Source organism: Eulemur rufifrons, chromosome 18 (genome assembly GCF_041146395.1).
Source record: "Eulemur rufifrons isolate Redbay chromosome 18, OSU_ERuf_1, whole genome shotgun sequence".
Classification (NCBI taxonomy): Eukaryota; Metazoa; Chordata; class Mammalia; order Primates; family Lemuridae; genus Eulemur; species Eulemur rufifrons.
The window spans coordinates 28,677,848-28,703,021 of record NC_091000.1 but is presented as its reverse complement, the minus strand read 5'-3'; the positions used below and the strand labels follow the sequence as shown (position 1 = coordinate 28,703,021).

The window sequence follows — 25,174 nt, the reverse complement described above, 5'->3', positions numbered from 1 at the left end:
GCTTCCACGGTAATGGAGTTGCAGCTAGAATATGGCTTCCCAGCCAGGGACTACATTTCTCAGCTGCTCTTGTAACTAAGTCTCCACACCATTGGACGGTGAGAGATCTGAGCCATTTCTAGGCCCAGCCCATAAAACCTTGCATGTGGGGACTTCCATGTTCTTTTTCTTCAAATTAGAATGGTGATAACAAGAGTGACTTGGAAGCCATGATTGAAATCAGCAGAGCCATCCTCAACCCAAATCCCTGAATAATTGTGTGGAACAAAGCCTGCTAGCCTGTAATGCTGACCTCAGAACCACTCGTGGGAGAGAAACTCCTGCATCATTTTACATGCTTTATCATGGAGTCTCTTGTTGTGGTAGCTTAGCCTACCCTAAAAAAATATAACTTCCTTTCCTCTGGAGACCTTGGATCCTTTTCTTTGAATGCTTTGCTTTTATTTTTTAAATTAATGTATAATATCCTATAATATTTGTATTGATAACCTGTAATATATTAATAAAAATATTATTCCCCTAAATATTAACTAGGTACTTAAATAAGATATGCTATTTATCCTGTGGCAGTGAACAACCATGGATACACCACCACACCTATACATACCCCATGTACTATATCAAAACACACACAATCTCTGAAACAGCTTTTTATTAAACAGCAAAGCAGAACTGCAACACAGTTTAAATGTATTTAAATTAGGTCACAAAAGGGATGCAAAATGTTTGCAGTGTGACTATTGTATGTTCATACAGCTAAAGTCATTCATCAACTCTTACACCAATATATAAGATTATTCTATGATTAAAAGTAGCCCGAGTCTAATAACCGTAAGCTATATTAGTGGATCTCTTTTCCTATTATAACATTTTAGCATTACTTCTGATAATGATCCCCTTACCAAATGGAATCTACAAACTAAACTTTTAAAAATTGTTACAGGATGACTAAAACTGCAAACCAAGTACTGGAACTTACAGAAAATTCTGGGAGAACAAGTGAGATAAAATATTGAACAAGATTATCAATTAGTATACATGTAAAACTCTCTCATTTTATTCATGATTCTGATAGTAATATACTCTTAGGGAATTTTGCAAAAGTTGATCTTCCGGGTAAAAATAAACCTTGAGACCAAACTCCTTGTAACTATTCTCTTCCAGATGTGGCTTACATAAGGGTAGTCAAATTTAGTCCACTTTCACATATATTTCCCAGAAGATCTACTCTGTGCCAGAGAAAATACAAACCTGGAGTGAAAACATTGAGTTGGTTACTACTGTTTACCAAGTACTTTTCCACCCTATTTCTATTTTTCCTCAAGATTTTCTATTTTAAACACACACACAATCAGAACTCATATCTATCCAGATACCGAGTGGGTTATTTTGTGAAAAACAAAATTTTTAACAACAAACTTTCCCAAGTTGACAATTCACTTTCAAAGAAAAGTATTCATTTTTATAGCCTCCATCTGTTTTCAATTGATTTGAGAGAAACAAGCAATCCTATCTTAATACTAAATATCACAAATGACAAGCCCTAGCTGAGAACATTATCTCATTTTGGTTAAGTTTCAACAACTAAAATTCAAGTTACTCTCAGAGATTATTTTTAACTATTAAAATTCTTTTACAAACATGAAACTGACTTTTTCATTAGGAGAAAGGAACTAGTAAGGAAGAAGCAAATGGAGAAGAGGCACAAAATGGTGGACAGGGTACATAAAGCTGTGCATTCAGTACATGATTTTGGTCACTTTGTCACAACATGGTGGTTATTTTCTTGTATATCTAAGCATATAATAAAAGACAGTGCTAAACCTACAAATCAAAACAAATTCAATAAAACATTCATCTTTAAGTTTCATAAATATATGCAATTCTAATTATAAAGTCTCTACAATACATTTGCACATTTTCATAGACTAACATAATACACAAACTCATAGAAGTCTCCTGTTATTCTGTTAATTTTGCCTACATCTGACATTATCTTCATAAATATTCAATGAAACCACAAACAAAGGTACTGTAACTTTTGGAATCTATCCAAGTTTTAAAGAAAAAAAGATCAGCAGCAATTCCATAAAACAGGAGGGTATCAATCCCTTACTTTCTTTTGCTTTTTGTGTCAGTTGTTTGAAAAACACTAGAAGCTGACATGAGGTTTTCTATATATTGTCCAAGAACTTGGTTTTCTGATTTTAGCTTCAAATTTTCTTCTTTAACTGCATCTACTCTTGCAGAGAGATCTATATAAAAAATAAAAATTCCATTATCTATAAAATGATGGCAACGATTCCATATTACAAAATGTTTAAGATTCCATTTTTAAAAGAGACAACACAATCCTTAAAGTTTAAGGATTCAGATTACTTTAGAGAAGTTATGGCAAAGTAAACAGTGCGAATCCGTAGACAATAATTTCTAAAAAGAGATTTCACATTAGACTAAATGTTATTCTTTGTAAAAAAAAAAACATTTATATTGAAGAGTTAATTCTTAAAACAGTTAATTATAAAAAAAAAAACAGACTTTGTAAAACAAATTCTGGTTTATGTCTTATCAACATAAAACCGTAATGTCTTTACTAGAAATGTTTAAGATACATGTATGGTAGCTTAACATAACTGAATTCATACACATATAAGCAGTTGGTTTCCAAGCAACTGATCATTTTGTATTTTAACATTAGCAAGAAATTCAAAAGATGAAGTTCTTGATGATCATATAAAAAATTATCTCCATTTACTCATTTAACCAATATATCTTAGGTGCCCTGTAGGAGTCAGGCACCGTTCTGGAAGAGTAAACAAAACAGGTGCACATGTGTGTTAAGGGGGTACAAGTGTAGGTCAACAGCAAACATTAAATAAGTAAATATACAGTATGTCACACAGTGAGGAGCTGGTATGGAAAGAAAGCAGGAGGGGTAAGGGTCACAAAAAGCAGAAGGGAAGTTTCTCTTTTCAGGGTTACCTATTTTAATAAAGGGAATTTGACCAGAGACTTAAAGGAAGTGAGAGAATGAGACATATAGATATAAAACTAAGGGAAGAAGATTCAAGCAGAGGAGAACAGCAACGGCAAAGACCCTAAGCAGAAGCATGCTTGGCATGCTAAAAGAGCGGCAAGAAGCTCAGAGTCTGAGGTGGAATGTATGAGGCAGAGAGTGTGACCTGACTCTGAACGGTAAAGGGAAGTCACAGATGGTTATTAACTCTGTAAAACAGTAAAGCCATTGGAGGATTCTGAATGACATGATCTGCTCACTCTGGTGCCAAAAACACAAAAAAACACAACCTCTTAATTTCTTTAAAGACCAAAAGATGTTTCACTGGTAGTATTAATTTTATGCAAAACATTTAGAAAACGAAAAAAACTTAATTCTCCTTAATCTCCGAGACTAATACATTGTTTTTACTTTAAAACAATCTGTATTAAAGTGAACTTAGTAACACATTGCAGGGACTTAAAAGGGGGTCATATACTAAATAGCATTATGTTAGACATAAAGCGGGAAGCATAAGAACATTATTTGACTTTCTTATTGAAGTGTATTTGTTCTTTAAAACCACCAGCCAAAGCTACAGGCAGGACCAGAAACAAAAAAAATATGTAGTGAAATGGACTTTGAAGTTTATACTTTTAAAAATTATACACTTAAAAAACAAAACTTAGCAACATAAATGCTTATAATTTTGATTAACTGATGTCATTCAAGGAAACTACAAAATGCAAGCTAACCTTCCAGTGTATGTTGGAGTTCCAACACTTGATTAATGAGTCGTGTTTTTTCCTCCAGTTCCACCTGATTTTCAGCATCAACTGCTGTAATATAAAGGTTCAAATTTACTATTAACATTAGGTGCCATTTATGTAGTGTAGCACTTAAAAATCTGCAAAATGTTCTGTATGCATTCTTACTTGACTTATACAAGAGCCCTGTGAAGTAAAAAGCTATTTCCCCAAATTGCAGATGAGGACACAGAGGTAAAGATAAAATTGACTTGACAATCTTTCACAATCAAGGAATGGAAGCTGCCTTCCATTTAGATCCTTTCTAAAACTAGACAAGATATAGGTAAGTAAATTAGCCAATATCCAAGCCTTCTAAATATTGTTTCTCTGCTCTTTCGACTGATTAATAAAGCAAAAGCATCCACAAAACCAGAACATACAAACAAGAAAATAAGAACATACCATCCATGTCAGCATTCATCATCTTGGGTAACAAACTTTTGGGCCTTGGATACAAAATCCTTGATGAATGGTCTAAATAAAAAAAAGTCAGAAACATAGACACATACAGCAGTAAAATATGTCTGTTTTTCAAAAGATGATGATTTTGTCAAATATGATCCAGCAGGACCCTTTTTATTTGCTTTAATGTTTTTAAGAATAAAATAAATACCTACTGGGCAAATAAGCAAAGGATACAAATAGTTTACAAAGAGAAGTATTAAGTAGACAAGAGAAAATGTTCAGCTTCTTGATAATCAAAAAATATATACAATTAAATACCACTGTGTATTTATTAAATTATTCTCTTAGGTAAGATAATGATCAATGCTAGCAAATAATTATGAAAAAACAAATACACAAATATTGGACACAAGTTTTAAATATGTAATCTTTTTGGAAAGCAGTATAATAAAAAACAAAATTCATAAAAACATTTAAATCTTTTTTACTAATTATTTTCATCCTAGAAATTTAACCTAAAGGACAATTACAAAAAAGGGGAAAGTTATAGACATAAAAATTTTCACTTCAACCTTATTTACAGCCCAGTAAATCAGAAACAACATAACCATCCATTCAGAATCTGGAAAATTACATTGTAATTTCTAATAGAGTGGCTACTAATTGTGATGACTATAACAACATTGAAGAATGCTTATAAAATTGTATTCACTGATGTAAATTATGTAAAATGTACATAAATATGGATAAAGAGAACACAGCAAAATGGAAAAAGCTCTGACATAAGGATGCTGGCATGGATGAAGATAAAGCTTTTAAAAATACTCTTTATTAAAGTATTATTTTATATATATTGCTTAATTTTGTATATATAAAGTTCAAAAGAAAAATACTAGACATCTGAAACACTAATATGGAATAAATTAAAAATGTCTACTTGTCACCTCCTGGTTATGGTTGATTCAAAATAGGCTAATCTCGATGTAAATAAATAAATGAATATTAACATTTTATTATTTTGATAAAAGGCTTCAAAATATTAAAGCACAAAATTCCTATGAAACATGTTCTGCTCCATTGCTAACAAACATTTTAAATTCAATGTGCTCAAAATTTATTAAATAATGCTCCCAGACATACTGAAAACAGATTTGTTAACTAATCTGATCTACTACACTGAAGCAACCTAGACCTGTCTTGTCAGTGTTCTTACTCTTTCAGCAAGAATTTATTGAACACCTACTATAACCAAAGCATTGTTATGCCTCTGTATTTTAGACAGCATATACCAGACCTATTAAACAAGTATGTCTACATACTGGCACTAGAATCACAATCAAGAGATAACAGTGTATGTTATACATTCCCTCACAGCACCATTTACACTTCAGGTACTAGCATGAACATGGAAATAAAACGTCCAGTGTATAGAAACTCAAGTAAGACATCACTCATTAGTCTAAAAAAAAAAAGAAAGATATTAAACATCCCTTAAATAGCATTATTAATACATTAACTTCCATGTGAGTTGTATTTAACTCACCCTAGTTTTGAGCCCAGGGCCTCCTGAAGCATATGTAACTCACACATCTCTTCACCTTGGGAGCCACAAGAACTATTTTTCAAGTTGCATATGACTCATGTACAGAAAACAATAAAAAATAACAAATTTTTCATTAAATTTTAAAGGACCATTTTGTTTTCAAAGTTTTTATTCTATTTTTGTAATGAAACACCATGGCCCCAAAGGAAAAGAAAATTTTTTTTCTAATGTGGCAGTCACTGTATTAAAGAATAAGTACAAATGGTATACAATTAACTTAATAATGTTTAATAAACCTACTCCAAGTCTTCAAGCATCATTCCACTTATCTAAACAGCACTTAATTCTCGGGTTCTCTGCTTCAGAAGAAGTATATATCAGTACATCTAGATAAATCCAAATGTACTAATACATACTAAAAAGTTTTTGGTAATCTGTAAATAGATTCTAAATTTTTTTAAGTTATTTAACCTACTCTAGTATTTGAAGACCATATTTCAGAAATTATTTCTCTCCATTCAATCAACATGTCTCTTTATAACTGAAGAGGAAGAGTGTCAACAGTGAAAACCTGATTTGACATTTCCCTGACAGAAGAGCATGCCTCTAACAAGGTGCCAGTCACCATCACTTTTCATATACCACTACAACCACTGATCCAGCGAAAGATGAATGAATAGGCAACAGCCAAAAGCAAAAGTAAATGATCTTGGGAATACTCAGCAACAGTAAACTGCAATTTGCTTACTGCCCTTGAATAAATTTTTTTAAAGTACTTCAAATTTCTAATACCCAATGTTTTTAAGAATATGGGTAAAACAGAATTTTCACGATAGCTGAGAAGAGTTATAAGATATACAAGTCAAAGTCACAGATAATCACAAAATCAATACATCTGATTTTGAAATAGGATATAGTGCAGGGAAGGGGCATTTTTCTTTTGCTTATATTTCAGTCTAATATTAAAATTAAACCAAAAAGTCTTCTACAAAACCATACGTGTTCCAAACTGACCAGTGTAATAGGTAAAGAAAAAGAAGTCAGTTACTGAAATTTTGTCCACATATAACACAAATAACACAAAATCTATGCATGGCTTACCAACAGTTTGACTTCATCTGAAAAAGTGAAAGAAAATAAAAAGAAAAATTGGGTGAAGGGGGCTTATTAGAGGAAAAATTACTCTTGTATTCAAAGTCGAGGCAGAGGCAGGAGCAAAAAAGTAGTGCCACAAAAACAGTGCTATAGGACATATCACACAACCTGAGAGTCAATTCACATTATTGTTTATGTAAGATTGCACCCCAAGGGTTGTACAGTGCAAAACCTGTCCAACTACATATGGCAGCCCTGTGCAAAAGGGCTCTTTATTAAAGTGGACCAGAACATTACCTGCTGCCTCTCCACAATAACAAAAAAGTACGATTTTCTTTTATTATAATGTGATTAAACTGGCCTCAAAATGCTACTATTGTGTATACTCAAAGTCATATAGTAGATTTAGAGTAATAAACTGATTTACATATGGGATCAAAAGGTTTATGAGTTCTTTATGTCAAAGTATTTTAGCCATGGATTTTATTTTCTTTGAAAATAGGATCAATCCTCAAACTGCATAAATGTCTACATTAACACAGTACTGTGTCATAATAGGTATTTAGTACAAGATTGAGTTTTTCAACTATAAAATCGTTACATAAAACCTACAGTTTCTATAACATCAATCAAATTCCATGTCAAATGTGCTCTTAAGAGTTCATTTTCAACTCCTTCTGCTACTATACAAAAATGCAAATCTGACAAAAAGACAGAGAATCCAGACTAAGGCTTCTCAAGTATAGGAAGACTTAAATGAATCTGGGGTGCTGAGGCTGCTCTGCCTATCCTAAATCTGCCTTAGGCCCAAAATAGGTATGGTTTTCTGAGATTCTTCAGCTCTGACCTATGCCTAGGTCAGACCTTTTAACGCTTTTCTCAAAAACCACAGTGAATTCTGCTGCCTATCTGCATCTAGCCTTGGTTAGTGGAAGAGAATCTTGAGTTATTTTTGATAATTTAAGTCCAGGAGGTAGAAAGTATAGAGGGAATAAGGACCAGGAAGTTTGGCAAGCATTAGGACAAGATCCATTTAATTAAATCATCTTTTCCATGCCCACACACCTGTGACCAAAGACTATCATCTCACCAAATATACTTGTACCTTCTTTTGGAGTACCTAATAGTACCACAATATCCCTCTTCTTAAGAGACAGTGTAGCACAGCGATTAAGAATATGGAGTCTGATTATCTGGATTCAAATCCTAGCACTGCGATTTTATAAGCTCTGGAACTTTGGGCAAGGTTAACATCTCAGCCTTAGTTTCCACATCTGTAAAATGGGGATAACAATATGTACCTCATGGGTTTGTTGTGAGAATTTAATAGGTTGATACACACAATGCGCTTGCAATAGTACCTAGTACATAGTAGGTATTCAATAAACGTTAGCTACTATCTTTTTTTACCTTTTAGCTCTAATTCAGGCCACAGAAAGAATTTTAGAAAAACCATCTGATCTAGCTGCCTCATTTTATAAATAAAGAAATCAAGGCCAAAGATGAGAATGGCTTACTGAAGACCACAGAAGTAGCTACCGACAGAGCCAAGACTACAGCAAACGTCTGAGAGATTTGCTACCATTCTACCACAGCTATGCCCACATCTGAGACTTGGCATTTTGAGACTTTTTTCCAATATCCATCCAATCTCAACCACTCAACTTTTCAGCATCTAAAAGTGATTTCATCATGTCATCCACTTACTAGCAAACTAGTAAGACTGCTAAAATAATGTCTTTGTGCATTAACGTGCTAATGCTTTATATATATTATTTCATCAAAACAATAGAAGGAAAATGCAATTTACAGATATGGACACTAAATCTCAGAAAAACTACGAATATTGCTTCAGGATTCATGGCTATAGTCTGTACCAAGAATCTGAACCCAGGTCTAACTTCATATGTGATGAAAGAAACTTTAATATGGACCTAATCCAAGTTTGCCAAACATTTTGCAACCCCTGATGTCCAACTCTTTTGTATTTTTACTGAGCAACTGATGATAAACTTCATTCCCTTCAGGCTGCATCAACTTCAATACGGTTTGTTTGTTCAGATCTGTTCAAGTTCTGCTTTGATATGTTCTGGTTAAATAAATCCAGTTTCAAATTCCACAAGATAAAGGAATTGTTTGACCAAATGGCATTTAAACAAAAGCTAGATCCTCAGAGAATGGCTAGCTACATTAATTAATGAGGGGTACAGGCACCAGAATACATAGGCACAGCTTTGGGAACACCTGGAAAAGCTAGCACCTGTCACTAATACAGTTACATAATACTCCAAGATTGATACATAGTATAACAGAAGTCCTGCCTTTCAGGAATGTATCCTTCTACTCCTTTCCAAACCTTACTTGTCAAAACTTGTTAAGTAGGACTCTTGGGAGAAATCGATGAAGAAACAAACCCAGATGCTGCTTTCAGCTCCTGGAAAAATATTCCATCCCTGTTATACCGCTCACGAACCTCCCTCTTCACTTCAGAGTCCCCTCCCACCACCTAGGCTACTGCAGAGCAGCCACAGGCAAGTCCAGGCGTGCCGGGTCCCACCCCACCAAAACGCCCTCCCGCAGCGCAATTCCAGAGCAGGGGGCTGGAAAGGGGCCTCCGACCCAAGAGCAAGAACGCCAGAGAGAAAGCCGCAGGATATCTACGCCAAGGACCGCGGGCGGCCCCTCTCCAAAAGAACCTCTGGGCCAAGATGAGAAAAAGAGGTTGCGTAGCGGTTCCGCAGGGAGCCAGGCCTCAGCTGCCCACCAAATGCCCAGGCCCGAGACCGTTCTTCCCCCGGCCCCCGGTGCTCGGGCCGCGTCCAGCCCGCCCCGCCCTCCAAGCCCTGGCGGTACCGAATCCGCAACTCCAGTGGCCTCGGGCCTGGCCCTCGCCTGCCCAGGACGGCCCTCACCTTTCTTTTGGGGCGCCGGGAAGGGGAGGGATCGGGAGGATACCACAGGCCGAGACACTTAGACCAACTGACACCGGCGGCTCCGCCCTCTCCGCCCATAGAACGTGCGCCGTGAGAGTCCCGCCCCGTCCCTCCCCGTCGACCGCCAATCACGACTCAAGAGTGCACGCCTGCGCATTAGCTGCTCCCGCCCCAATCATCCTCTGTCAAAGCACCGTGATCCACCTCTGCCATAACAAAGGGCATGGACACCCAATCAGGATTGAGGACGCTGTGGGCGGGTCCAGGAAGAGCAACAGCCAATGACAGTGCAGAAGCGAGGCGCGTGAAAGCCGGTCGTAGTGAAGCTGGTTGTCGGTCTCTTAAGGAACCTGAAAATTGGAGTCAGAAGTCCAGTGTGGAAAATCAGGAAGGAGGGTGGTATGACCAAACGCTGGCGAGGAAGAAACTATTCAAACTGAAGAAAAGAGCATTTGCAGACAGAACATAAAGAGAAAGCCCATGCGATACCGTGGTTCCTGAATTCTAAGAGCAGACTTTTTCATATTTTTATTTCCAAAATCGGAAAGCTCATAAAGTACTGCTAGTGGAATGTTTCTCTCCATACACACCCCTCCCCCCCAAAGTATTATTAAATCTATAGTGGTGTCTGACCATTTGATAATTTAGAATTGAGAAAATAATAGTACTTAGGTATAGCCCTTTCACGCACCTTATCCCATTGGATCTTCTCAGCAACCCACAGAAAGAAACTGAAGTGTGAAAGTCAATACATTTCTTGTTCAAGGTCATACCTGCCGTATGAAATGCTATGTTGCGAGACTTTGAGGTGTACTGTGATCTCCGTGACAGTGTTCGTGGTAATCTAGCACTTGACACAAAGCAGCATCCTGCTTATTTTTAATATTTGTTGAGTTCAGGGAAGACATCCAAGGAATACATTATAGTTTTGGCCTTGGCACAAGCTCCTGAGCTGTCGAGAAGAGCCTTATGTCTCCCTGTTTCCTGACTTTTTACTTCTGGCACAGTTTGCTGGCACATAGCCTTAATCCTTTTAAGGGCTATATTTAAAAATCTTTTGTTTGAGAACTATACATTTGGCTGGGACTACAATACCCAATTTGAGAAATTTGCTAGAGTGCAATGTAGGAGCTAAATAAATGAAAGGGAAAATCCAACAGAAATCTAATAGTGCCAAAAAGAGAGAATGCATGCAGGCAGTATTCAAAGAGCAATAACTAAGAATTTTCCAAGATTGTAGAATGTTTGAATCTTCAGATTCAAGAAGTACTTATTCTCGAGCATGATTAATATAAAGAATTCCATGCAATGGTGAACTGCAGAACACCAAAGACCAAAAGAAATTATTAAAAGGAACTTTTTTTTTTTTTTGCTAGAATAGTTTTTTGAAATTTTTTAATGGTGGTGAAATATACATAACATAAAACTTACCATTTTAACCAATTTTATCTTCAGTAGTATTTGGTACATTCACATGGTTGTTCAATCTCCAGAATTCTTTTTATCTTCCCAAACTGAAGCTCTGTACCCATTAAGCAACCCCCTATTTCCTACTCCCCCAACCCCTGGCAACTACCATTGTACTATCTGTTTCTATGCGTTTGACTACTCTAAGAACCGAATAAGTGGAATCATACAGAACTTGTCCTTTTGTGACTGGCTTTTATTTAGCAGAATGTCCTCAAAGTTCATTCATGTTGTAGCATATTGCAGACTTTCCTTTTTAGGACTGAAAAATATTCCATTGTGTGTATATACCATAATTATCTTTTCATTCATTGATGGACATTTAGGTTGTTTCCACCTTTGGGCTATTGTGAATAATGCTACTATGAACATGGGTGTGCAAATATTTCCTTGAGACCCTGTTTTCAATTCTTTTGGATATATACCCAGGAGTGGAAGTGCTAGATCATGTGGTGATTCATTTTAAAGCAACTTTTAAAAGAGCAGCTTTGACACAAGAATAGGCAAAAAGAAAATGAGAAAGCAGGATACCTGGAAGTTGGTATATGATAAAGATGTCCTGTAAAGTTGTGGGAAAGAACTTTTTTCCGACGGCTTTGCTGCCAGAACACAGGTGCGTGAAAACCGCCAATAAAAGCCAAAATGGGGAAAGAAAAGACTCACATTAACATTGTCATCATCGGACACATAGATTCAGGCAAGTTCACCACTACTGGCCATCCGGTCTACAAATGTGGGATCGACAAAAGAACCATTGAAAAATTTGAGGAGGAGGCCACTGAGATGGAAAAGGACTCCTTCAAGTATGCCTGGGTCTTGGATAAACTGAAAGCTGAGTGTGAGCGTGGTATCACCACTGGTGTCTCCCTGTGGAAATTTGAGACCAGAAAATATTATGTGACTGTTATTGATTCCCCAGGACACAAAGACTTTATCAAAAACATGATTACAGGCACATCTCAGGCTGACTGTGTTGTCCTGATTGTCACTGCTGGTGTTGGTGAATTTGAAGCTGATATCTCAAAGAAGGGCAGACCCGTGAGCATGCCCTTCTGCCTTACACATTAGATGAGAAACAACTAATTTTTGATGTTAACAAAATGGATTCCACTGAGCCACCCTATGGCCAGAAGACATACAAGGAAATAGTTAAAGAAGTCAGCACTTACATTAAGAAAATTGGCTTCAACCCTGACACAGTAGCATTTGTGCCAGTTTCTGGTTGGAATGGTGACAACGTGTTGGAGCCAAGTGCTAACATAACATGCCTTGGTTCAAGGGATAGAAAGTCACCCATAAAGATGGCAACGCCAGTGGAGCCACACTGCCTGAAGCTCTGGATTACATCCTGTCACCAAATTATCCAACTGACAAACCCTTGCATCTGCTTCTCCAGGATGTCTACAAAATTGGTGGTATTGGTACTGTCCCTGTGGGCTGAATGGAGACTGGTATTCTCAAACTTGGCATGGTGATAACTTTTGCTCCAGTCAGTGTTATAACTAAAGTAGTCTGTTGAAATGTACCATGAAGCTTTAAGCGAAGCTCTTTCAGGGGACAACATGGGCTTCAACGTCAAGAATGTGTGTGTCAAAGATGTTCCTCGTGGCAGTGTTGCTGGTGACAGCAAAAATGACCCACCATTGAAAGCAGCTGGCTTCACTGCCCAGGTAATTATCCTGAACCATCCAGGCCACATTAGCGCTGGCTGGCTGTGGTCCTATACTGAATTGTCATGCAGCTCATACTGCCTGCAAATTTGCTGAGCTGAAGGAAAAGATTGATCGCTGCTCTGGAAGGAAGCTGGAGGATGGCCCTAAATTCTTGAAATCTGGTGATGCTGCCATCATCAATATGGTTCCTGGCAAGCCCACGTGTGCCGAGAGCTTCTCTGACTATCCTCCTCTGGGTCGTTTTGCTGGTTGTGATATGAAACAGACAGTTGCCGTGGGTGTCATCAAGGCAGTGGACAAGAAGGCTGTTGGAGCTGGCAAGGTCACCAAATCTGTCCAGAAAGCTCAGAAGACTAAATGAATATTATCCCTAATACCTGCCACCTCACTCTTAATCAGTGATGGAGAAACAGTCTCAGAACTGTTTGTTTCAATTGGCCATTCAAGTTTAATAGCAAAAGACTGGTTAATAATAACAATGTATCGTAAAACCTTCAGAAGGAAAGGAGAATGTTTTGTGGACCATTTTTCTTTCTTTTCGTGTGTCAGTTTTAAGTTATTAGTTTTTAAAATCAGTACTTTTTAATGGAAACAACTTGACCAAAAATCTGTCACAGAATTTTGAGATCCACTAAAACAACGTTTAATGAGAAACCTGTGTCTTCTTTTGGTCAACACCGAAAATTTTATAGAAATCCTTAGGCAAAAGACTTCATAACCTATTTCTGGTGATGAATGTGCTGCTGAAATGTAGAAAATAATTCTTGAGTTAATGTTTCTTTTTCCGAGTTAGAAATAAAGGATTCCCCCCCCCCCCCACCTGTTGCTAAGGAGGAGGAATCTTGACGTAGCTAATGAAAAGCTGTGGGAGATCTCTGGTTGCAATACTTGGTTAGGATAGAATTGTGGCATGCTTTTGTTCGCCTGTAATTTTAGAGAGGCCAAAACCTGTAACATTGAAGGTCATGTGCTACATATATAAAACTTTGTAGTTAATACTGAGCAAACTTATTGGAATCTCAAAAAAAAAAAAGTTGTGGGAAAGAACTATTATTCAGTACTGTTGGGGGTGTAAGTTAGTATAATCATTAATTGGCTATAGCATACACAAATTATAGTGGTTCTAGTTAAATTGGCTATTCACATAAAAAATATGAAATTAGATCTTGATCTCACCACACAAATAAAACTAAATTTCAAATGAAGTAATGACCTAAATATAAAAATCGAAACTCTAAACTTTTAGAAGAAAAATAGATATCTTTATGATATCACCATAGGGAAAAGTTCGTTAAACAAAACCAAACATCACCGGTCATTAAGGAAAGATTTAAAATTGTCAATTATTTTAAAATTTTATAAACCATATTTAATCTAGTTAAAGCTATCTTTAATCTAGTTAAAACAAGCCACAGGCTGGGAGGATATAGTAAAACTCTGAAAATATGAAGAATTCTGATAAATTAGTAAGAAAAATACAACTCAAGATAAATATATGCAAATAACATAAATAGGCAACTCATAGAAGAGGAAAATTGAAAAGCCAGAAGGAGTTTTTTGAATGTTGACCTTCACCAGTAATCAGGGAAATTTGTATTAAAACAATGAGATAAAAGGGATCAATTCATCAAGAAGATGAAAAATCCTAACAAAAGTGTTACAAAATACCAATGAAGCAAAAATTGCTAGAACTGAATGATTAACTAACCTATAACTGTAGTTGGACAGTTCACTCCCTGCCCTGTAGTTTGAAAAAAGGATACAAAAAATCAGAAAGGATATGGAACACGGGTCCCAAAGTTGTCTGTACATTAGAATCACCTGGGGCTTTTAAGTATTCCAATGAACGAATAATCACTTTAAATTATTCTAACGAACAGGCTGCATTGCAGAATAATTAAATCACAATCTCAAGGAGTGGATACAGGCATTAGTATTTTTGGAAGCTACAAAGGTGATTTCAACAAAGGACTGGCAAATTTCTGAACTATTGAAATAGAAGACCTCAGCAATCCTATTAGCCAACTTGACCCAACAGACATTTATAGAACATTCCACCCAAAACTGAAGAACACCCTTTCTTTTCAAATGCGCGTGGAACATTCACCAAAGTAGACTATTCTGTATCACAAAACAAGCCTCAACCCATTTAAGATAATTGAAATCAAATTATTTTCCCTGCCCATAAAGGAATTAAAGTAGAAATCAGTAACAGAAAGATTTTGTAAATCCCCAAGTAGTTGAAAATTAAACCACGTACTTCTAAACAAACCATGGATTACAGGTGAAGTCACAAGAGAAATTAGAAAATGTTTTAAATTAAATTAAAATGTAAACATATCAAAATTTGTGGAATGCAGCTGAAGTAGTACTTAGAGGGATTTTTTTAATCATTAAATGTTTATATGAGAAAACAAGGAAGGTTTCAAATAAAAAAATCTAAGCATTCACTTTAAGAAATTAGGAAAAGAAGACCAAATTAAACTCAAAACACGCAAGTGGAAGGAAATAATATAGAGCAAAACTCAATTCTATTGGCAAACCATAAAGCAATAGAAAAAAATAAAACCAAAAGGTAGTTTTTTTAAAGTAATAATAAAATTAAAAACTCTAGGAAGATTTATCCAGAAAACAAAAGAGAGAAGACACCACAATTTATCAATATGGAGAAGCAAAGCAAACCCTAGCTATTGTGGTAGAAATCTTATTAGTGGTTGTATGGGATTGAAGATGAAAGGAGGACTGACTCAAAGGAGCGTAAGGGAACTTTCTGGGTAATAGAAATGTCCTATCATATCTTGATTGATTGGGGTGGTAGTTACAAAGTGTACGTGATTGTCAGTCATCTTCTGTAAATTAAAATGTATATATTTGATTTTAATTTTTCCTCAATAAAATTGAAATTTTTATAAAAATGAGAAGACTAGCCAGGATTTCTTTAGGTACTGCAGTGTGCTAAGTATGCTACATGTCTTATTTTACTTAGTCCTCAAATAATCTAATCAGCTAGATATTATCACTTCACTTTACAGATGAAGAAATCAAGAATCAAGGCTCAAAGAATGTCCTCTCCAGTATCATATGGCTAGTAATACAGACTGAATTCAAATCTAATTTTTTATTTGTAAAATCAGTAGCATAATACTTACTTTATTGAACTGTAATTAGGATTGTTAGAATTAAATAAAAATAAAGAACTGCAAAGACTTTTCAAACTGAAATGACTTTGAACCACAATCCAAAGAAGGTGGGTTGGAACTTGCAGCCTCAACCTAATCAATTCATGTTCCTACTAAAACAGAAATATCAACATTTTCCATAGGATTTAAACAAGACCTGGGGACTCCTAACATAACAATCAAAACATCCAAGATCCAATCCACAATTGTTTAGCTTATGATAAACCATGAAAATCTCAATTCCTATGAATAGATACCAACACTGAGATGACACAAATGTTTGAATTATCTGAAAATGATTTTAAGAAGCTGTTACAAAAATACTTGAAGTAATCATGAAAAATGCTAAAATGGAAATCCTAACTGAAAGTATGAGCAAAATAAATAGAATATATAAACAAAAACCAAATGGAAATGTTAGCACTGAAAAATAAAATAATAAAATTATCTAATTAAATTCTTTAATTTTAATGAAATTTCAAACTCTCTGCAAAGGCTCAATGGCAGGATGGAGATGAATAATTAAAGAGTGAATTTGGTAATTTCATAAAAATTATCCAATCTGAACTACAGAGAGAAAACTTATCGAAAAAAAATGAACAAAATCTCAGGAACCTGAGGGACCAGAAAAAAAGACCTAACATTTGTGTCATCAAAGTCCCAGAAGGAAAGAAAAAATAGTACTGTACTGAAAAATATTTGAAGAAATAATGGCTTTCCAAGTTTGGCATAAGACAATTTTGTAGGGGGAGAAGTTGAGGCCCCTGGGGAGAGGGGTATAATTTTAAAAGATAATTGAGAAACAGTGATCTAGACACTGAACATCGATATCCTTAACATCACAAAGAGAGACACAGTCATACATCATATACTTTCTACTGGAAAAAGAATATACCACCACCTATGAAATGGTTTTGTAAAAAAAACAAACAAAAAAAAATGCAGCCTGACTTGACCTAGCTCATAAATTAGCAATTTAACAGGAAATACAGAAGACAAATAAATATGTCAAATCAACCAGTTGGATAAAACTGGCAAAATTTGGCTACGGAAAACACTACAGGACAAAAACAAAAAGCATGAGCTGAAATTTTGGCAAACTGGTCATGAATTGAACATTCATTAAACTATACATTTATTTTTTATAGGTTCCATATTTGCATTTTATTTTTCAAGATAAATGGTTTAAAAAATTACTTAGCTATAAAAATTATCTTCTTCTGAATAAGGAAAAGATATAAGTAGAAATACAAACCACTGAAATTGCATGGAAATATTTGATTATAAGATGAACGTTCATGTGATCTGTAATATGTGAATATTGATATTATAGTTCATCTAAATAAAAGCACAAAGTTAAATTTTTCTTCATAGAGAACGGAGGAAGGCCAAAATTAAAACTGTTATAAGGCCATTTATTATGGGGGAAGAAATGATAAATAATAAAATAAAGAACTTCCAAGATCATTTTGATGTTCCAGTCTGACCCACTGTCATTGTGCGTATAAAAACTTCTATTTTGTTTTAATTAATTAGAGGGTTCTAAACATACTGTGGATATTTTAAGGTGAAATATGCTAAATGGAGGCATTTTGATAAATTTCAAGTGTAACCAGGTGTGTTGTCTGATACTTTAAGCTCATTAATTTGCAGAACATTTCATCTTATTCCTAAATAAGAACTTGCATTTTCTTTTTTGTTTATTTTTTCCCCTTGAAAGGTTATTGAATTCATTGGAGAAAAATTGCTGTCCTGAATTTGTGAGTGAAGAATATATCCTACTTGTTGAAACTGGATTTCAAAACTACACTTAACAGTGTATTACACTCTAATATACTATACTCAACAGTATACCGTACTGCTATTTGGTAAATTGAGTTGTTCACATATACTTTCTCAAGATCATAATTCCCTGATAATAACCAATAATGGGCTTTGATGATGTTCTATTTGGGTTCTCTTTCTTAGTGTTGACCATCCTGTCCATAAAGTACTTTGCATAATGAGCCTTAAAGGTCCTTATGACCCCCTGAGCTAGAGGCTGAATCAGAGACGTTGTGTTTGGGGGCAAGTAGGCCACTTCAGCGTCTTTAGTATTGAACTCCTGGGGCTCTGGGTTGCCAGGGAAATTGTATAATATCAAAAAACTTTAAAAGGCAGTCCCTTACTGGCACTTCCTGACTTTAAGGACAAACGTCAACGGAACCAGTCCGGCAGAGGTGTGGAACCTGTGGCCTTGGGGCCACATGTGGCTTTCTGGATCCTTGAGTGCAGCCTTTGGACTGAATTCAAATCTTACAGCACAAATGCTTATATTAAAAGGGGTGCAGCAGAGAAAGATGAAGCTTTTCTTGCCTCCTTTGGTGTTTAAAAAAGAACGATTTTGAAAATCAGAAGGCCGCAGGTTCCCCATCCCTGGAAGGTCAGGGGTTAGCAGCTTCATAGATAAGGACAGTCCTGATCATAACCCTGACTGCATTTGCACAAAACAGCAGTTAGCCTAGCCCTTCCTGCCTTAACTCCTGGTGCTCACTTCTCTTCCCTACTAATAAATGTCCTTTTTTTTTTTCTTTTTTCTTTTGCCAGGATAGGGCACTTTTGTCTGCATTAAAAACCTGTTCATACAGATATTCTTGCTCTTCAATAATTTTCTTTTTTTTTTTTTTTTTTATTTTTCTAAAACCAATTTATTTTATTTTTTTTTTTATTTTACAGAATCAAAGAGTCTAACAGTATATCTTGTTAGATACAGTATGTCCTCATAATGTATACATTATTTCTTGTACAATGATATGAAATAATATGGGAAATATTCATGATAAATTATTAAGTGAACAGTGCAAGTTAAAAACAATAGTTTCATATTTTTTTCCCCACCCCCCCCTTTCCCCTTTCCCGAGTCAGCACCTTCAAGTGTTACCACTCCCCAAACGGTGCGCAATGCACTCATTGTGTAGGCATACCCCCATCCCCTCCCCCACCCCCCACCTCAGTCTGATGTCCAATTGGTGTCGTTTCCAGATTTGTATTTAGGTGATGATCAAGGAAACCAATTTTCTGGTGAGTACATGTGATGCTTGTTTTTCCATTCTTGGGATACTTCACTTAATATAATGGGTTCCAACTCTCTCCAGGAGAACCATAGAGATGTTGTATCTTCATCATTCCTTATAGCTGAGTAGTATTCCATGGTATACATATACCACAGTTTACTAATCCAATCATGTATTGATGGGCATTTGGGTTGTTTCCACATCTTTGCTATTGTGAATTGTGCTGCTATAAACATTTGGGTACACGTGCCTTTGTTACAGAATGACCTTTTTTCCTTTGGGTATATGCCCAGTAATGGGATTGCTGGGTCAAATGGCAGGTCTACTTGAATCTGTTTAAGATACCTCCATAATGCTTTCCACAGAGGTTGCACTAGTTTGCAGTCCCACCAGCAGTGTATTAGTGTTCCTGTCTCTCCACACCCACGCCAACATGTGTTGTTTTGGGTTTTTTTGATAAAGGCCATTCTCACTGGGGTTAAGTGATATCTCATTGTGGTTTTGATTTGCATTTCCCTGATGATTAGAGATGTTGAACACTTTTTCATATGTTTGTTAGCCATTTTTATATCTTCTTTTGAAAAATTTCTATTCATGTCCTTTGCCCACTTTTTGATAGGGTTGCTTGATTTTTTCTTGCTGATTTTCCTGAGTTCTAAATAGATTCTTGTTATCAGTCCTTTATCTGATGTGTAGTATGCAAAAATTTTTTCCCATTCTGTAGGTGGTCTGTTTATTCTCTGGACTGTTTCTTTGGCTGTGCAGAAGCTTTTTAATTTAATCATGTCCCATTCATTTATTTTTGTTGCTGCTGTGATTGCCTTGGGGGTCTTCTTCATAAATTCTTTGCCTAGGCCAATGTCTGTAAGAGTCTTTCCTACATTTTCTTCTAGAATTCTGATTGTATCACGCCTAAGGTTTAAGTCTGTTATCCACCGTGATTTGATTTTTGTGAGAGGTGAAAGCTGTGGGTCCTGTTTCAGTCTTCTACAAGTGGCTAACCAATTCTCCCAGCACCATTTGTTGAATAGGGATTCTTGTCCCCAGAGTATATTCTTTCCCGCTTTGTCGAAAATTAGGTGACTATATGAGGATGGTTCTATATTTGGATTTTCTGTTGTGTTCCACTGGTCTGTGTCCCTGCACTTGTGCCAATACCAGGCTGTTTTAAGAACCACGGCCTTGTAGTATAGTTTGAGGTCTGGCAAATTAATACCTCCCATTTTGTTTTTGTTGCTTAAAATTGCTTTTGCTATACGGGGTCTTCTTTGATTCCATACAAAGTGTATAATTATTTTCTCTATGTCTGTAAAGAATGATGTTGGTAATTTAATAGGGATTGCATTGAATCTGTAGATCACTTTGGGTAGTATAGACATTTTAACAATGTTGATTCTTCCGATCCACGAGCATGGTATATTTTTCCATCTATTTGCAAGTTCTGCTATTTCTTTTCTCAGTGTTTCATAGTTTTCCTTATAGAGGTCCTTTACCTCTTTAGTTAGATATATACCTAGATATTTTATTTTCTTTGTTGCTATTTTGAAGGGTATTGAGTCTTTAATTTGGTTTTCCGATTGACTGTTATTGGCATATATAAATGCCTCTGATTTGTGTATATTAATTTTGTAGCCTGAGACTTTGCTGTATTCGTTAATCAATTCCAGGAGTCTCTTGGTTGAATCCTGGGGGTTTTCCAGATATAACATCATATCATCAGCAAAAAGTGAGAGTTTGATCTCTTCCTTCCCTATTTGGACTCCCTTGATTCTGCTCTCTTGCCTGATAGCTCTTGCAAGGACTTCCAATACTATGTTGAAAAGTAATGGAGACAATGGGCAGCCCTGTCTGGTTCCAGTTCTAAGTGGGAGTGCTTTCAGTTTTTCCCCATTCAGTATGATGTTGGCTGTGGGTTTGTCATATATGGCTTGTATCATTTTTAGGTAGGTTCCATCAATGCCTATTTTGTTAAGCGTTTTTATCATAAAAGGGTGTTGAATTTTGTCAAATGCTTTTTCTGCATCTAATGAGAGTATCATATGGTTTTTGTTTTTGCTTCTATTTATGTGGTGAATTACATTTATAGATTTACGTATGTTGAACCACCCCTGCATCTCGGGGATGAAGCCCACTTGGTCGTGGTGGATTACTTTTTTGATAAGTACTTGGATTCGATTTGCTAGTATTTTATTGAAAATTTTTGCATCTATATTCATGAGGGAAATTGGTCTGTAGTTCTCTATTTTTGTTGTGTCCTTTCCAGGTTTTGGTATTAATGTTATATTGGCTTGGTAGAACGTGTTAGGGAGAACTCCATCCTTCTCAATATTGGAGAATAGTTTATGTAGGATGGGCACCAGTTCTTCTTTGTATGTATGGTAAAATTCAGGTGTGAACCCATCTGGACCAGGGCTTTTCTTTTTGGGAAGGTTTTTTATTGCTGTTTCGATTTCAGTTCTTGATATTGGTCTGTTCAGGTACTCTATTTCTTCCTGGTTGAGCCTGGGAAGACTATGTGTTTCTAAAAATTTGTCCATTTCCTCCACGTTCTCCAGTTTGTGTGCATAAAGATTTTTGTAGAATTCATAGATGATATCTTGTATCTCTGTAGCATCAGTTGTGATTTCTCCTTTCATGTTCCTAATGGAGGTTATTAGAAATTTTACTTTTGTGCTCTTGGTTAGTCTAGCCAGAGGTGTGTCTATTTTGTTTATCTTTTCAAAGAACCAACTTTTTGTTTTATTAATTTCCCTTATAGTTTCTTTGTTGTCCTTTTCATTTAGTTCTGATTTGATCTTAGTAATTTCTCGCCTTCTGCTGGGTTTGGGATCGTTCTGTTCTTCTTTCTTCAGTTCTTTGAGTCTATTCGTTAGGTTGTCTATTTGCATGTTTTCTGTCTTTTTGATATAGGCATTTATGGATATGAATTTTCCTCTCAGGACTGCTTTAGCTGCATCCCATAGATTTTGATAAGTTGTATCTCCATTGTCATTTAATTCAAAGAAATTTTTGATTTCCATCTTGATTTCTTCTTTTATAGAATAATTATTCAGGAGAAAGTTATTTAGCTTCCATGACTTTGAGTAAGAGTGAGGGTTTCTGTTTGTGATCATTGTTACTTTTATTCCGCTGTGATCTGAGAAGATGCATGGTATAATTTCTATTTTTTTGAATTTTTGAAGACATGATTTATGTCCTAGGACATGGTCAATCTTAGAGAATGTCCCGTGAGCTGATGAGAAGAATGTATATTCTGTGGACTTTGGGTAGAATGTCCTATAGATGTCAGCCATGCCCATTTGTTCTAGCATTCTATTGAGGTCCATTATGTCTTTGTTTATTTTCTGTTTAGAGGATCTGTCCTGTACTGTCAGTGGGGTGTTAAAGTCTCCAGCTATTACAGTATTGTTATCTATCATTTGGTTGAGATCTAGTAGGGTTTGCTTTATGAATCTAGGTGCACCTAGGTTGGGTGCATATATATTGAGTATAGTCATGGCTTCTTGATGAATTGTGCCTTTAATCAGTATGTAGTAGCCATCTTTGTCTTTTATTATTTTTGTTGGTTTGAAAGCTAAGTTATTGGAAATTAAGATTGCCACACCAGCTTTCTTTTGGTTACCATTTGCTTGAAATATCGATTTCCATCCTTTTATTTTCAGTCTAAATGCATCTTTGCAGGTTAGGTGAGTTTCTTGAAGACAGCAGATACTTGGATTGTATTTTTTTATCCATTGGGCCAGTCTATGTCTCTTGAGCGGGGAGTTCAAGCCATTCACATTTATTGAGAAAACTGATAGGTGAGACAGTTTTTTGTTCAGCTTGTTGGGTAGAACTTCATTGTGATGTTTTCTCTCCTGGGCCATTGTGGTATCTGGAATTTCATCTTTAGCTCTTGAGTAGTTTTACATTCGTGGATCTTTCTTGTGCTGATCCGTGTATAATTCTCTTTTGAGTACTTCTTGGAGGGCTGGTCTTGTCTTGGTGAATTCCCTCAACCTTTGTTTATCTGAGAATGTCTTGATTTCTCCTTCGTATAGAAAACTTAGCTTAGCTGGGTACAGGATTCTAGGCTGGGCATTATTCTGTTTCAGAAGCGTGAAAATGGGGCCCCAACCTCTTCTTGCTTGTAAGGTTTCAGCTGAGAAATCTGGCGTAATTCTGATGGGTTTTCCTTTGTAAGTTACTTGTTTCTTTCTCCTTACAGCTCGGAGAAGTGACTCTTTAGTGGATATTTTGGTCAGCCTGATGACTACGTGGCGTGGTGTTTTCCTATTTGCTATGAATCTCCCAGGGGTCCTTTGAGCTTCTTGAATCTGTATGTCTAGAGTATTGGCAAGGCCTGGAAAATTTTCCTCGATTATGTCTTCAAATAGCTTGTCCAACCCTTGCTTGTTATCTTCTTCACCCTCAGGAATGCCAATAACTCTCAAGTTAGGTTTCTTCACATAATCCCACATTTCTTGAAGACTCAGATCATTTCTCTTACTTTTTCGATCTATCTCTGTGACTGACTTATTTAGTTGGAAGAAGTTATCTTCAATTTCTGAGATTCTTTCCTCTGTTTGATCTACCCTGCTCTTGAGACTTTCCACAGTGTTTTGTAGCTCTCTGAGTGAATTCTTCACTTCTAGGAGTTCAGTTTGGTTTTTCTTCAATATTTCAATTTCTTTAGTGAATTTTTCCTCCAAATCCTGTATTTTTTTTGTGTTTTCCTTGTGTTGTTTATCCATTGATTCTTGTATATTATTCAGCTTGTTTATAATCCATAATTGGAATTCTTCCTGTGACATGTTGGTGTTTTGAGTCTGGTTTGTGTCAAATGGTTGGGAGCTGGTATTTCTCTTTGGGGATGAGCTTTCCATTTGATTCTTTTTGCTCTCCGTGTTTTTTCGCTGGGCCCTTCCCATCTAGATTTGTCGTTGGATCTTTACTTATAGGTTTAGTCTGGTTAACAGGACTCTTTGTGCTCTATTCTTAGGCTGTGAAACAGTCTAGGTATGTTGCTTCTTTTGGCAAGAGGGGGAGACTGTTGTGTATTGTTCAGAGATTTTTCTGTTTCCGTTGGGGGACTGCTTCCGATGGGTCCAATCCTAGAGGATTGGAGTGATCCAGGATCGCTTTGGTGAGTTAGGACACTGTGTTGTGGTCTTTCAGAAGGCAGGCAGGGTCCACACTAATAGTAGACCGAAATTCTCTTTGTTTGTTTGTTTCCCTTTGGTTCTTCCTCTATAGGGGAGGTTTCTGACTCTATCTGCCGGCAAGATACTAGCTATGGGGAGAGGACGGTGACTTTGCTTGCTCAGCGCCCCAGTTGCTGTAGCTCCCACGGGCAAAAGTCTGTCTTGGCCCAATGTCCCCAGGGATCAGGTTCCACACTCTCACTTCTGGAGAAGTATTCAGTGTTTACACTTGGGCAGGGATCCTATATAAGGTCCGTGGACCAGGGGAGAGGGCCGTCCAGGGAGCCTCTTGGTACCCTATTGCTCCGCAGTGACTTGGCTGTGGGCCCTAGAGTGGCAATTGCGTGCCCGCAGATCTCCGGCCCTGGGGGTGACTACTCAGGATCCGGTATGTACCAGAGTCAGGGACCTGGCCCGTTCCGAAGCTCACCGTGGGTCCCCAGTTAGAAGGCGAAAAGAGAGGAGAAAGAGAAGAGAAAAAAAAAAAAAAAGAAAGAAAGAAAAGAAAGAGGAGAAAACGAAAGAGAAAAGAAAAAAAAGAAGAAAAAGAAAGAAAGAAAAAGAAAAAAAAAAAAAAAAAAGAAAAGAAACGCAAAAAGCCAAACCAAAAAACACCAAAAACGCCAACAAAAATGAACAAAAACAAACTACATAGCACTTCACCACACCGCAAGGCAGAAAGATACACAAATCTGAAGTATATAATTCAGCGACTCAATGTTTTTTTGTTTGTTTGTTTGTTTTACGCCTTAGCACAGCTCTGCCCCTTCACTTCCGCTCGGCTGGGTCCGGAGCGGCCATTAGATGTTTTTGTTTTTACGCCTTAGCACAGCTCCGCC

The 25,174-nt window shown here is 36.5% G+C and overlaps 1 protein-coding gene and 1 pseudogene across 3 annotated transcripts in view; one reads left to right on the top strand and one right to left on the bottom strand.

Annotated features, from left to right (window-relative positions):
* Nucleotides 1-650: 650 nt before the first annotated feature.
* Nucleotides 651-25,174, bottom strand: part of SCOC (short coiled-coil protein) — a 43,267-nt gene continuing 18,743 nt past the window's right edge. The window contains exons 1-4 of one of the 3 annotated variants that reach the window (XM_069493165.1): nucleotides 9,701-9,732; nucleotides 4,207-4,278; nucleotides 3,751-3,834; nucleotides 651-2,255 (exon numbers count right to left, since the gene is read on the bottom strand). In XM_069493165.1, coding sequence (XP_069349266.1) covers nucleotides 2,113-2,255; nucleotides 3,751-3,834; nucleotides 4,207-4,228 — 249 coding nt within the window. In that variant the 5' untranslated portion in view covers nucleotides 4,229-4,278; nucleotides 9,701-9,732 and the 3' untranslated portion in view covers nucleotides 651-2,112. Of the gene's footprint in view, nucleotides 2,256-3,750; nucleotides 3,835-4,206; nucleotides 4,279-9,700; nucleotides 9,733-25,174 lie in introns of those variants that run through there. The other 2 variants (XM_069493163.1, XM_069493164.1) reach the window with 2 other exon arrangements.
* LOC138398846 (elongation factor 1-alpha 1 pseudogene) lies at nucleotides 11,890-13,281 on the top strand (annotated as a pseudogene).